The 15,567-nt window shown below is 49.9% G+C and overlaps 1 protein-coding gene across 1 annotated transcript in view; it reads left to right on the forward strand.

The window, feature by feature from the left end:
* The window catches only part of Swip-1 (EF-hand domain-containing protein D2 homolog Swip-1), a 56,266-nt gene that overhangs the window by 35,510 nt on the left and 5,189 nt on the right, over positions 1-15,567 (forward strand). Inside the window, exons 2-4 of the mRNA XM_077677281.1 lie at positions 861-1,008; positions 8,203-8,337; positions 14,766-14,945. Coding sequence (XP_077533407.1) covers positions 861-1,008; positions 8,203-8,337; positions 14,766-14,915 — 433 coding nt within the window. The 3' untranslated portion in view covers positions 14,916-14,945. The remainder of the gene's footprint in view (positions 1-860; positions 1,009-8,202; positions 8,338-14,765; positions 14,946-15,567) is intronic.

Here is a 15,567-nt window from a genome sequence, read left to right on the forward strand (position 1 = left end):
GCGGGGGCATTGCTTGTTGCTGTTCGACTCCCGCCGCCAGCGCGTTGCATGGCTGCGCGCGTGTTTATTATGCGGACTCGACATCGTTCCCGGAACGTTCGGTGAACTTGAGGCCGGGGTTTTCCTCCTCGTGCGCTGGTCTCATATTTGCATGAGGGGGTGACGAGGCTAATCAAAGGTCGCCGCTCCTGTTCTGAATCCTTGTGCAATCCCTAGCCTAGTGATTCAGCCTATCACCCATGCTTTTGTTTTCGATGCTGGCTTCGCTTCGGCGTATTGCTTGCTCTCATATTGCGCCGTCGAGTAGTCATCATTTCTGACTAATTAAAACTTTTGCGCATGTGTGGAATAAGTGCCTCCCGTGATTTCTTCCTTAAACTTAAATCCGGCTGCAGTTTCTTAACTGATTACCCAACGGAATCATGCTTTCTGAGCATTACTCTGCCTTCAAAGCGAACACATTTGTCAAATCATTATGCCTGTTCTTCTACTATCCCTAGAGGTGCGTGTATCCGGAAGTGTTTCATAATGCTTATAAACAACCGGTAACCGTTTCTACGGTGGCTGTCAAAATCATTTTTTCATTGCAGTACGAAACTCGCAAGTTGCACCAACTGTTGCGTAATTTTGGCGCCGTAAAATACTGAGTGTTATTCTCCGTGTTAGTGGATATAATAGAGTGTCATGTTCCTGATGCGGGAACAGCGGACATTTGTACGAAGGGCGAAGGAAAGAGGCATACAACTCAATTGCGGTGGCTGAATGGAGAGAAGGCAGCAAACGGCAGTAGTGATTACGATGATGGCGATCGCGTTGTTCAAGTTTATTTTCATTAATTTGTTTGCCCGTTACACATGCAGGTTCGACATTAACGGCGACCACGTGCTGGACTTCGAGGAGCTGAAGCGCATGATGGAGATCCTGGGGGCGCCGCAGACCCACTTGGCGCTCAAGGAGATGATCCGTCAAGTGGACGAAGACTTCGATGGAACCATCAACTTCAGAGAGGTCCGTTGTCGTCCGTTACCGTCCGTAGTCCTCCAGCGATTTGTAAAGCCTGTTTTTCTTCTCCTTCCGAGCAGCAAAACGAATTGCAACGGAAAACGGGGTTCCATCGCTCCGCGACCGAACTCTCTCTTCCGTAGAACCGGTTTTTGGGAGTACGGAGCGCCGTCCTCGGCACGAGAGAGAAGAGAACAGTCGTTACGCAACGCTCACGCGTTTTGTTCGTACACACGCGCAAAATAGTGTGCTAGTTCTTGCGTGCATTTGAGTCGTTCATATGAGTCCTTCATTCGTTCACTAATATGAGTCCTTCATTCGTCCCCTAAATTATCCGGAATTAGAATCTCGTGTTGATAGATTAGTGACGGATTCACAAGCTGCGTATACGAATATGTTCTGCTCAATTGCATTTTACTTCCCACTGAGCAGATCGGCTGAGTATTTTCGGAACAAGGCAACGTACGTCTTCTAACCGATTGTGTTCCGTGCCTTGTAAAAAAGAACATTTGAGGATGGCACCGCTGCTTTTCTTATGTTATCTCCGCTTTGTAGGCTGCTGAAGAACAAACTGGAATTAGTGCTTCGCGCAGCCTTAAAGTAGACATTTCTTAAAGGGGCGCTAAATAGGGTGGCGAAGGCTATAAGGCCGGAGGTTTCTCCCTTTCCTCGCGCCTCAAAGCGCTGTGGATGCTACGAACTGATAAGCTCAAGCGAAACAGCCTAGAGGCACTTTTCAGCGCGCTTGCGCTCCGAGGTACGCGCAGCCACTGGCTCTGCTCAGCGGTTCGTCCGGATTTTTATGTTTAGCAACCGGCGCGCATGCTCCGCCTACTACTGGCTGCGTGGCACTGCTTTTTGCGTCGGCCGTGCTAACAATGGCACGTCAGTTCTATCATAGGGGAAACTAGCGTTTTAAGGCCAGATAGGAGGGCTCACGACCATAATTTAAGATTTCCACCTACGACTAGCGGCCCGCTTGCGTTTCCTGCATGCGGCGCTGTTGAGGCGAACAGGTCTCGGAGCCGGGTAGCGCAAAAAAAGACACCATAGCCGCAGTTATTCAGTCACCTCTTTATAAAGCCGCGCCGACGGCGATCCCCAGCACTATCTTTCACCGCACCCCTTTCACACATATTAGACTGATTTTCAGCACTGGCAGGCGGCGAAGAGGTCGGTCTAGCTGGTGGGATGTGGGGCGATTCGTGCGCAATCCATGCCCAACAAGAAGGCAGATGGTTTCCGCGGTCGCGTGCGTAGCATTTCCGCCTGTAGAAGGCGCTCCGTGCTTGTCAGCATTAAGGTCACCTTAGTCAGCATTATTCATATCTTGCAAACGACGCGCTATATCAGCAAATTCGACTAAGCTCGTGGGACGGATGGCGACGATCGACATTCGTCCCTACAAAGTTACGCCGTGCCGCAGTGTCGCTCTCGTAGCCGCCGCCCGAGCCGCTGAAACCACCTGCGGCTACCCCCCAGAGCCGGAAACGCTGATCGGCTGCACCACTTGATGGGACCCGCCAATACCAGCGCCGTAGTCTTCAGCGCCAGCTGCGTCATAGAGGATACGCCACAGGCAAAAAAAAAATTGCGTCAGAGCTCCGTTGAATGGTGGCGAGACGTCACATTTAAACAAGGAAAGAAAAAAGAAAAAACGCTTACCTAGCGATAGCGCGCTTGAAATCGACAAGGGCCACTTTAAAACGTGAGAACACAAAGCTGATACATCTGTGAACACACGAAATGTCGTTATCTCCGCTTGAAGTGCTGTCTGGAGGTTGGCTGTGCCACATACAAATTTATATGCCTGGCACAGAAAAACCACTGCTTTAACTGCGACCGTCCGGCGTAATTAAGTGTCCTCTTGCTGTGCACAAGTGGGAAAAAAAACGAAAAAAAAAAAACGGGCCATGTTATTCACTAACGTGAAACCGGGGTGAAGCATGCATGCAGTGTATAAATGCATGGTGCGGTTTCGATGTATGATGCGGTTTACAAGTTATGAATAAGTGTATAATGCGGTTTCGATGCTGGGCGCTCGGTGACTTAGTCCTTGGCGTTTTTGCCCACGGAGATGAAACGTTTGGGGTGTAGAGGTATACAGCCTTGCTATAAAACTCTCGTGTCTTTTCAGCACGAAGCGCCCTAGCTCGAGGCATTGGAAAACGAGTGTCCCGGTGTTTTAGTACCGCGACTACATGAGACGCCGACAGCCCGAGCACGTAAGGTGCTTCGCCCCTAAAACTAAAGAAGATTGCAGGGCACAAGAGCTCTTTGGTGGTTCCGGAAGCTATTGACTAGCGAGGGGCCCTCGCTAATGATCTCACATGTGCGCAGCAGTCTTCGAGCAAACATTCGATCTGTACTCAGAAAACCGCGCAAGAAAAGATGAATGGGGGAAGGGAAGGAGGGTTTGCTCTCCAGGGAATGCCAAAGATAGCGGGACTGCGTATTCCCGGGAAGTGCTGACGCATGTCCGCCGTCCGAGATAGAGTTCCTTCCCCGTCAGGTCCCATCGCAGCAGTGTGCTTTCCTGGCGGATAAGGCTGCATCGGGCAGAGCACGCCTTGCAGTGAAACACCTCCAAACCTACGAGGCATGCACTATTCGTCGGAAGTGTGCCACTGGCTACACCCGGCTACTAAGTTGCGAAGCCACACAAAAGGACACTACCGTCGTAGCCTTAAGCCGACCAAAGGGTCTGCGAGAGGAACACGGGGAAGGTGTTCAACAGGAAGTCCTTTCGTTCGCCTGGACGTTGTTGGCACGCGCCACACGTATACACACACACGCAGTACGCACGCCGGGCACGGCCTCTTGCGAATCGGTCAATTGAATTAGTCACGCGGCGACGCTGATTCACACGGCTGATTCGCGTATCCTGCGTCGGTGCAAGCATGCAGGCTCGCTACGTCCGCGCGAGCTCTTTCTTTTTCCTCTCTTGCGCGCTCTTATTAAGCACCCTCGACCGACTCGACAAGTGCTGTCTGCGATTGTTCCGCGCATGCTCTGCACACTGTACGCGGCGCGAGTTCGTTGACTTGAAGAAGGCGAATGTGCTGACGCATTCGGCCGTCTGCGGCCCTCCTGCGCAGAGTTTGTCACGTGTAGGCGTCTTATTCTGTGTTGCCAAGTGAGAAGGGCAAGAAGGGATGACATGGTGGGCTCGAGGCGAAGTGTCAGCACATTTCTCGCCCTCAACGTTTAGCGCTGGTTGAGGAGCCTCGGTAGAGATTAATCCACAGCTTCCCACTCCGACGCACGAAACGGGCACAAGCTACGTTTCTCTTCGAAGATAGGGAGAAAAAACAAAACCAAAATTGAAGTGTCAAATTATTGTGTGTGCCTTGCTCCGAGAAAAATTTGTCCATTTCATTCCTACGTCATGGCATCCTAACCATCATCATCGTTAGTATTACTATTATTATCATCGTAATCATCACCACCACACCATCTTCGCCGTCAGGATCATCATCATCATCATCATTAGTATCACAATTCCGCCACTACGACAGTGGGATTCTGCCACGGGGATCTTTGCAGTGCGTTGCACTCATTCATCCTGTAATCAGGCCGTCTGCCGTGCTAGACATAATTTAGCCCTACTGGATTCGCTTGTCAAGAATACGCGCGCCCAGCTCACTGCTTCGTCTGTACCACTTTCTTCGTGTTTCTTACTTCCAATTTTCATTAAATGGTGTTCGTTTTTACCTTTTTTCTTTCTTTCTCTAATCTCCTTACCTTTATTTCTCTACTCATCTACTGCTAATCCATCCTAATATTTAAATATTTTTCTTTCCCTACAAAAATTACCTAATTTCTTTCGGTAAGGCGCCCATTTCCTGGCCAATCCCCCTGAGTGGGTACGCGCCATTTCACTGGAACCACCACCACCACCGATAATCCCGATCTTCGTGACAGGCAGATGCAAATGAGTCCCTCTCGAGAAGGAGCATCATTATTTCTCGTAAAGCCAATTATTCATTCATTCATTCATATTCACAATAGGGACAATGGAGGACGCCCAGAGGAGCGAATAATCAAGGAAGTTTGAGCCTGTGTGTGTCTGTTTTGCCCATGAATACGGTACGTGTCGTTGTACTCTGTGCTGATATATTAACGCAGTAGCGTTATCAGTATCATTTTTTTTTTGTCGTGGCTGCTAGCCGTCCGCTATCAGCCGTGCTTATCAAGTGGAAGCACGTCATGAATGCTAACAGGAAACTAAAACTGACCCAGCCAGATCCGAGGTCTTGCCGTCAGTACAGGAGCAGCGGCAGATAGTGGAGAGAAGGACAATGACACCACTGCCGAGGCAAAAAAAAAAAAAAAAAGCCTGCCATTTCAACAGGCGCCGCGCCTGCGCAGTGATGTTCTTTCTGCGATCCGTGTGTAGTCGCATGTTCAGCAGACATGGACGCCAGCCGTGCACGCAACTTGCGCTACCACCAACGCGCCTCTCCAATGACGGAAAGTGAGGCCAGCGCCAACATTGTGTCACTTAGCTAAAAAGGAGAAAGGAAGAACAACACAAGGGTCTCAAAAGCCAAGAAAAGCCTTGATATAACCAGGAATGGCCAAAATGTGTCCCAATAAGAAATAAAACCGAGTATATGGTGTCTCATTACACAAATTTTAAACTCGCATCTAGGATTTTTCGCAGCTCTGCCACCGGTGCAGGCTCTCTCTGGCAAACCATGAATGGTCCCACGCGGCCAATTAAAAAACACCCCTAAAGATAGGTGAGAATCTGGCTGGACGTCTGGATGCCATGATGGATATGTAACCGATCCAGCGGCTGTCCATAAAAGCTTTCACACTAGCCAAAAACACGCACCTAAATCTGCACCAGGAGCTATAGGATTAAATTCCGTCGATGAAAGCCCCAAAACTATGAAAACACCGCCTACGTCGACTCCGGGACGTTCGAAAGGACGAAGGCAACAATTGTCGTAAAGGATACATTGGAAATCGCTGTGACATCATTACCCTCCTACACATAGAAAAGCGTAAATCTCCTTGGTGATCTGCCTAGCCTAACTACCGCATAGATGCTTAAACATCATTACCCACACTCAAAAGGCCATTAGTCTCTTGGCTGCAATCGTGGTACCTAAAAGCTTGAAGAGCATTTTTAAATCCACAATGATAAAAGTTCACAGCACATCAACTTCCGGATCAAAGGGTCTGGGAAGGAAGGTGGCGCCGACGAAGATTCGCGCAAACTCGCATACAGTGCTCCCCCTTGACAACGACTGTCACACCTCCCTCCCCGAATAATATTTAGAACGTCTCCTCATCCTGCGCCTGTAGGAATTCCCTGCTTCCCTGTGCCACACGGGAATCTCAACGCCGAAGAATAGAAAACTCCGCGCGGGATACAAGCCAGCACATATATGCACAAGTGCACGTGGGTGAATATGTTAAATAGGAAACGTGCGACACTAACCTTAAACTGTGCTAAACACGGGGAACCACCCACTATCCTTACTCAACCTGCTCATATTGAAGGATATGCTCAGGGGTGAACAACACAAACATTGCATATTACACTTACATCGACATACACGAAACTGTCCTGGCCAGCCTAAGCTGGGGCTTTGGAGTTTCAGTTCCACCCTTCGGGTCTACCTTCTCTTTAGCGCATTTTCCTAAACTACCATTAAACTTTTCTCAATAAAGGTATCTCTAAATGTGCGTGTGTTATAAAAAAACGAAACGTTCAGCCAGGCCACGACGCTCCAGAATAAACACTTTGAGGCACTAACACTGTCACCTTCTTGCTCAAACTGAAAAACACACCGCAGCCTCCATTTTCCACGCCCACATCCTGAGCCACAAAACATAAATGGCCTCTGCCTTCGCTGTACCGCAGTGGTCAAAAAATCGTTGCTGCTACTCTAGCTCTCGTCGCTGGAAAGCATAAATGGTATACATGCACGACCTCCAATTCAAAGCGCTCCCTGCACACCGAAATGACGTTATCGCGCCATACATCGTGAGACCTAAACGTGGATGTCACCCGCAACTTTTTTCTGGCTTTTCCAATCCAATCTGGCTTTTCTTCGAAAGAGCCAACAAACTTGCATTTTCATATCACGCGGCCAAAATAATTCAAATTTATTTTAACACAGCTATAGGGCTCCTTAATTCGGAAGTCTTATTGCTGATATTTTAAGCGCCATTTACAGCAGATGACGCGCGCATCGCGCTTTATCTTTCACTTCATTGTTGGCAAACAATGTTAGATTTCTTCTGAACCTGTCGCTTCAAACACACCATGTCCAGAAGAAATCGCCGAAGGATATAAACGGCATCTTCACAGCACAGTAGGGAGTCTCGGGTTGTTACCGTATTTTCGCGATTCTAAGCACCCCCCGATACTAAGCATCCCCCTACTTTCACAAAAAAAATCGAAAAAGAAAAGTTTGCATGCTAATCTAACCACTCCATTTTCTGCGAGGAACCGCGCCATGCCTAGGCTTCAGATTTATACGGTCCAGGCCGCCAACCGCGCATTTGCGCCATGTTTTTGAGCCTTTCACTGCACTTGAGTCATGTATGAAATGTATGACTGAACAAAAGACAACACGCCGTGGGATACTGAGAGCAGCGGCTCAAGCGGTGCTACACACTCGAGTGGTATTGCAAGTGACTGAGTATCACACGTAAATGGTGAGATCACTGTCTGTGCCTGTTTTTTTGAATGTTTGCTGTATAAAACATTATTCCTTGAGCCTGTCTTCTATAAGTATACAGCCGGGAAAAGTGTGTGTGTATGGAGGGGGGGGGGGGTTCATTTTAGGTTTCTCAAATCTGAGCACGCCCCCCCCCCCCCCCCCCCCCCCCCTTCACTTTAAGCATTGCTATCTTGTAAAAAAAGGGGGTGCTTAGAATCAAGTGAATACGTTATATTGCGATAGCCACAAGCGATAAACCAGACTTCTAGACCGGTCCCGGTCGAAGAATTTCGGCTTTATCATTGGTGCGAGAGCCTCTTAGAGGCTGCAGTAGTAAGACGCACGAACATTTCGGCATGCCTATAGTGATTAGTTTGCTAATATTGCCAATGCTACGCAGTAAGGGCGCCGGTGGCTTATATATAGTCGGTGCCAAGGGGTCATTTCGGCGACGCCTCGCGAGTTTGCGTTGGACCGGCCGCATGGAGAGTAACACGTGTTCATTATTCCCGCGCAGTTCCTTCTGATCTTCAAGAAGGCCCGCGACGGCGAGCTGAGCACAGACGGAGGCCTGTGCGCGCTGGCGCGGCTCACCAGCATCGACGTCGAGAAGGCGGGCGTCGGAGGCGCCAAGAACTTCTTCGAGGCCAAGGTAAACACGCCCCAACCGCACCTACCGTGTGTGCGCACTTCACGCGCGATCTTTTACTGCCGGTGAGATAAGCGCAAGAACACGCGGTGTCGCGTTATATCAGCAAAAATGCGCTGTCCAAATGCTTTCAGCTCGGGCACGGTGGCTATCGGACGCTGACTATTCTGTAACCTTAGGCGTCGTATACGTCATCAAAATCTTCCTAACCTGCTGCACACTGCTGCAGCAAGTAGCCTGGGCCGGGCATTTTATTGTGGGAATTCTGCTCAGGTGTCTGGCGACATACGTTACTAACGGTTAACCCAATTGAATGCGAAAGCATTTATAGGGAAAGCCTCAGCGCTTCCGTGTCCGTTCTTACAGTATACACCTATGGTTGTTCGTTTTCGTGTACTATAACCTGATTTTACCCTATTTTTACACCCAGAGCATGTTTGAGGAGAATCGAATTAAACCCGATTTCTCCCGAATGGACCTTTCCAAATAAGCGATCTGCACAACCGTGCGCTGACGGTCCTCCGCTCTCAAACAGTACTCGCTGGAAGCAAGCCCCACAAGCACAGCTTTCGAACTCGTTGAGCATTGGCATGACTCTAGCGCTCGCTACCCCAGGCTAGCAGATGCTGCACTGACATGGTTGTGCCTAACCAATGGATGCCGTGATGTCGAGAAAACTTCCTCCCAGCTGAGATACTTTAAAGCAACGATCGCACAGGTCTCGAACGGAGACCAACATGTTGCACATGCAGACGAGGATGTGTGTAAACAAAGATGTGTAAAAAAAATCGATGACTAGCTTTTCGTAAGTAATATGTTTCATTTCTTAGAAGTTATCAATGTTCTTTACTGTCATCATTGCTGATAAATTTCCAAACACGCCAAATATCGGAGAGTATTTGCTAGGAAACCCTGATGTCTCCTCCATTACGAGCTTGAAACGAACACCTATTTTAACACGTTAGAGTTATGAAGCTCGTCATATACGAGTACCTCCTGATAAAATAAACTGAGTATTATTTAGTACTATCGTGATGTGTGAAACGCCATCGTTCGATGTGTGAGCGTTTTGGTTTGCTTTCCCGTCGCGTTCGGCGCCCGCTCATAGGAGCGTTATCTAACTTTGTTGCTGCGCTGAGTGAAAACGCCGCACGCAGCTATATTCCTTTATTTTTATTTTTTTATTTCGTGCTGAGCGCCCAACGGACAATGGAAATAGGATGGTCTTTCCATATCAAGGTTGGTCACAAACTCTCGTAATCTGTTCGCACTGCGCATACGAGGCCCGTCGATCGCCAGGATGCGCAGCATGCACTGAAAGCCACGCGCTCCGTTGTTCGTAAGTTCAATTTATCGCGATAGTACAGCCGCCCCAATTTTTAATAATATAGCGGGAGCGACGACCGATCGGCATGTCAGCGCCTTATTACGGAGTTCACCGGCAAAATAGGCGAGGGTACGCGCACGCGCATAGAACTGTCTGTTGTGGGAGCGTTGTCTGCTTTGCTGTTCTTCTCAGGGCAACACACCCCATGTTCCTCTTATCGTGCAAGGCCGTTTCGCTACCGCCAAATGTGGCTAAGCAGCGTGGGGCACAAAGTCATTCAGGTGCAGTTGCAGGGGGTGTACCACTCCCAAGGAAACAGCGTAACAGACGACACTCTCGCAGCAGGTAGCCCTATGCGCGTGCGCGTATACTTTCGCCGTGGCCTCCGCGATTTGCTGCCGGCGGCGCGCCGCCGGTAGCCGATCGCGGAGGCCACGCTTTCGTCTATTTCGCTGCCGCCGAACACCGTGATAAGGCGCTGACGTGCCGATCGGTCGTCGCTCCCGCTATATTATTAATAATCTGGGAGGCTGCACATCTGTATATTTAACCCGAAAAAACTCGAATTTCAGACTGGTTTCACAAAGAAAATTCTGATTTCTCCCCGAATATCAGTTTGAAAAATAGCGCCCGATTTTCACCCCGCTTCCCCCCCCCCCCCTTCCCTTGATGAAAAAAATAAAAAATTTCCCCGCATTTCCCCGAGGGGAAGAATGTGAAAGTGCGAAGGCACGAGTTGAATTTGCGCGGTTCGGTAATGTTCGCGAAAGAGAGATCACACACACACACACAACTACAAAGAAAGAAAGACGCATTTATTCACAGACACCTATTTGTGTTGTCGTTGTACTTGATTGCTAGAGCGGATCTCAGCTTTGAAATTTCGTGTCAGTACTCCTTTAAGCGGGTGCATTAGCCCTTCTCACGCCCGATTCCTGGCCAATCCCCCACGTGGGTATGTGCCATGTCAGCGGCCAGGCAGCGCGCGCCCATCTCCCCCCGTTGCCAAGGAAGACGAGGAGATTCCTGGCCAATCCCCCACGTGGGTATGTGCCATGTCAGCGGCCAGGCAGCGCGCGCCCATCTCCCCCCGTTGCCAAGGAAGACGAGGAGTGCGCGCACCCGCAGCTGTTGCTATGTGGACGGACGGCGGTCGCCGGAATTCAGGGTCGCTTATAAAGTACATTCGCACTTAATAAAATCCGAAAACGAACAACCCTAAGTTTACCTAACGGCTTGCATGTGCGAAGAAAGGCGTAAAGGCTACTTATTACGCGTGCGAACTTGCTTGGTGCCCTTTCTGCACCCAATGACGGCATATATTTATCACCGTCTCGTCAGACCATTAGAGATGTCGGGACTCGTGTGATTTTCGCCGGACGGGGAAGTTGCCTGGATAGGAGTATACGCGCTGGAAAAATAGGAAGACGGAAGTTTGGCTGGACGTGCGTTTCCTATTGTTTTGTTGCACGGCTAGACCCCTCTCATTCTAAGAAAGATAAATTACGATAAAAAGTAAGTTGACAGACATAAGGGGAAATTCCTCTCTGAGATCGCTGGCCCGTGCTGGCCGGAAACCGAGCCGGAAAGCACGCGGATGGAAATAAAGCCACCGAATGAGTTCCCACAGCAGAATCCCGCTACCCATGCAGAAGCTGGAATGTGCGCTTCGATTTAGACTGGAATTCAGAAAGGAATTCGATACACTCTCAAGGGCAGACCACCGCATAGCCAAACTGTGGCCAGCTTTCGTCTCGGTCGGGGTATGCGTATACGTAGTATGTATCGAGGCTGCCGCCACGCAGATTTTCAGTTCAGCTCCAGAAACCGCAAGATGCATTTTTAAGCTGTTTGTTTCTCTTCCTTCCTCGTATAAGGCCTCGCGAACCACCCCCGTGGAAAGCGGCCATGCGCTACGCGGGATTACCGTAAAAAACGCGGAATAAGGAAACGCCGCCCCGGTTGTAAAAACACACAAAAAACGGGGAAATAACCCCCGCAAGTCGAGGTTAATACGAGGGGGAAAAAAGATAAGAACGCGATGTACGTTTACGCTCCAGTATTGCGCGTTACAATTGGTGTGCGATGGGGATCAAATTGGTACGAACGGTAATATTTTAGGTGTGTACGTATACCCAGAAGCCTTCGTCATGCAGTGGACATTGAAAGGATTATTGTTATTAGTCACGTGACGTAATATGGGTCTCCTGCGAGACGGCCTCGAAATTTCCTTGTCGTATGTACACGACACGGAAAGTACGATAGAGTGGTTTCAGTGTCACGCTACTCAGCGGGATTTCGAGTCGAATGGAGGATGCTGCGGAGGTCTATTCCTTGTTCCCGCTGCAATGCCTCGCAGTGCTCGCACAACATTGAATTACAGGTTTAGACTCACAGATCGCACGTTTGTATGTCACTGTTCCGTGCAGCTTAGTTTCGTCGTAACGTATACATTCCAAAAAGCACTTCCGCTTCTAGCAACAGGTACCTCCATTTTCCTAGCTCCTGGACATTCTAAGGCCATGGTTTTACTCTTCAAGTCAGTGAGAGGGCTAATTGCGTGATCTTTTTTTTTTTAAAAAAAGAATGCCTTAAAGGGGTCCTGCAACACTTTTCAACTATTTTTCGAGAGCCTAAATGCTTGCGGAACATAGTCAACCAACACATCTAGATTAGGGGGCCGCAAAGTACATCAGCCAAAAAAAAAAAAAAACTGCTGTGTGCCCATCAGATAACTTAAAAAGTTGCTCAATAGATTTTTCTCTCTTTCCCGGCCTTGGGGTTCTTCGACCGCTGGAATTACATCATAACAGCGATGTAGCTGGTATTGGTCGTCTTTCTTTTAGCTGCAGCAATGAACGCATTCGATAGCCACTTCGAAAAGAAAGCCACAAAAACAAAGCAGAAAAGCAAGGCGTATCTGCTGCCACGAGCAAATCACGCAGTGCCGCTCCATGCTGGCGATAACAACAGCTTTCGCAGTACTTTTAGACGCGAACGAAAGAGTGAAAGCGTTTATCGGAGGTGTTGGAGAGTCCCTTAGTTGTACGAATTCCTTGCTCTGTCATTCTCCACTTTTCCAACACCAATCGTTTACTTCATTCCCCTTCCATCGCTTTGGTACCACAGGTGCGGTTTAAAAAAAATATATTACAGATGTCCATTGAACTGGCTCTGCACTTTTCATTAGGGACCACCGACCTATGACACTCGTGCTGAGAAAAGGACGTCGCCGAGACCCACCCCGATGTGTCTTTAATAAAAAATTCCCCCGCATTTCCCCGAGGGGGAGAATGTGAAAGTGCGAATGCACGGTTGTCGGCCCGCTTGCGGCGCTTGCGCTCGGCCCCCGCAGCCCACCGCCTCGCCGCCTTCTCTTCCATCTCTTCCATCGGGTTTGTAGTATCACGTGTACACCACGCAGTTATCAAGCCGCTATAACGCCGCTGAGTCGCCAACGCACGCCGCTGACGACGTAGTTTGAATGCGTTAAAGATATAAGGCGCGTTACTAACACTGATATCAGCGTCGCGTCCGTGGCTTAGTCGGTAGAGCGTCGCGCTGCGGCCGCAAAGTCATCGGATCGAAACCTGGCGCCGGGTGCTGTTTTTTTAAGTGCGAATGCACTTAAAAAAAACAGCACCCGGCGAATGCACTTAAAAAAAACAGCACCCGGCGCCAGGTTTCGATCCGATGACTTTGCGGCCGCAGCGCGACGCTCTACCGACTAAGCCACGGACGCGACGCTGATATCAGTGTTAGTAACGCGCCTTATATCTTTAACGCATTCAAACTACGTCGTCAGCGGCGTGCGTTGGCGACTCAGCGGCGTTATAGCGGCTTGATAACTGCGTGGTGTACACGTGATACTACAAACCCGATGGAAGAGATGCAAGAGAAGGCGGCGAGGCGGTGGGCTGCGGGGGCCGAGCGCAAGCGCCGCAAGCGGGCCGACAACCGTGCATTCGCACTTTCACATTCTCCCCCTCGGGGAAATGCGGGGGAATTTTTTTTATATAGAGAGGAGGGATGCGGACGCCGCCGCCGCCGCCGCCGGCGGTGGAAGGTTTGGGGTCGCTTATAAAGTGCATTCGCACTTAAAACAAGCTTTTGATGATGATGTGCGCGAGGGAGGCAAGGTATCTTGTTTTTCAACAACGTCAACAGAAATGTGACTATGGCTTTGTTTCTATTGCTAGATTCGGCGCGCAACGAAACTCACTTGTTTTGAATGCTACTCAGTCACCAACTATAACAGCCACATGTTATTTTATTCCGTAGAATCAAAGCATATGTGAAGGCGAACATGCGGGCTGCTGCCTACGTAGCAATAGTAGGGCGCGAAATTCAATCTGCGTGCTTGAGCAAAGGGTGCTAATGTGCAAGTGCACTTTCGCACGTACTCCCGCGCTTTTCCGGCCGTACAAAAGGCCAAAAAAGGCCGTACTCCCCGCATGCGGACATTAAATGTTAATAAATGAATAAAAAAAAAAACACAGTTTAAATACACCCTGACCGGCTTTTAATATTATTCAACTGCATGTCTCCTAAACGCGAACGCACTTCATCTCGACTCAGTTTCCGGGTTCCTTTTCGAACTAACTCGGAAATAAATATGGCTTCCGATTATATATTCTGTTAGTAGCGATATTGTTCCTAGGCACCATAGTAGCGAGTTTTAGCTGACCGTTTACGGTCCGCTCCGCTCCGATAGCAAGCGGGAGCACCATTGCGCATGCGTGGCGCGCTTGGCCGCGAACGGCATTGGCTCCGCTTGCGCTGCCGGGCTGCCGATACCGGAGCGGAGCGTCGAAAACGGTCAGCTAAAACTCTCTATTGGCTCTGGTTGCGCTGAGTGGGCCTGAGCGGACCGTCGAAGACGGTCAGCTAAAACCCTCTAGTAACTCCTCGTCTACCGAACAGCTGCGATCGCTGCGTCGTCTTTAAGCTACCCGAAAAGTGTAAACTGCAGCTTAATTAGCTTTTATTTTTCTCCACCGTGCTGTACCAAGCAGGCTGGCAGTTCTGCTGTTCCGATCGTCTGTTGTGAATGATAAAGCGATTACGCGTAAAGCGCGTGCACTAACGAGACCTCCTCGTGCAGGCCATGGAGCTGAACCGGGGCAACAAGTTCGAGGAGGAGATCAAGCAGGAGCAGATGGAGAAGAAGATCGAGGAGGAGGAGCGCAAGAAGCGCCAGGCGGCCTTCAGGGAGAAGGCCAACTTCTTCAAGAACGCCACGACAACCTCGTAGGCAGCAGGGAAGACGTTATACGTGTTCAAGGTACGTGCGTATAAACACCACAGTCGCTCGTTGTGGAAAAGGCGCTTGGCCGGCCTCGAATGAAGACCCTCGAAGCCGGCCTCCAAGAAGCAACTGTCGCGGCCAGTCCCTTTCCACTGACCCACCTCTCCGCCGACCTCTATATGTGCTCTCAGACTGCGCTTGCGCCTCTCTGGTTATTATAAGCTGGCCACGACGTAATCGGGCGAGTGAGATTGGAGATCGATCGAGATGACACGCGCCCGTTCGGCTTACACCCACTTACGCGCCACACGCCCGTGCCCTGCGGTGGTGCACGGACGGGCGAAGGTTGTCCGCACCTTTGGTGCGAACGACCGCCAACGGTGCTATCACTTGAACAGCTTGTTCGTCGGGGCGCGAAATGGAGGCCGTTATACTTTCATCGAGGACGCCTTTTGCCAGACTGGTCATCTACTGCCCAGTGCCCCTCCAAGCGAGAGTGGCCGATCCATCCTCGTAACCGTCGCGGAGGCTGAGCGTTTGTCCCGGTCGTGTAGGTCGTAAACACGGTCACAAAGTCTGCTATGGGTTCTTTCTTTCCCATAGGCATTCACATTTTGTACCCGAAAACGAGTCGATAGCTTCGGAGTCGTAGAAATAA

The sequence above is a fragment of the Haemaphysalis longicornis genome, unplaced genomic scaffold (genome assembly GCF_048455015.1).
Source record: "Haemaphysalis longicornis isolate Haplotype H1 unplaced genomic scaffold, Haemaphysalis longicornis Haplotype H1 scaffold_7, whole genome shotgun sequence".
Lineage (NCBI taxonomy): Eukaryota > Metazoa > Arthropoda > Arachnida > Ixodida > Ixodidae > Haemaphysalis > Haemaphysalis longicornis.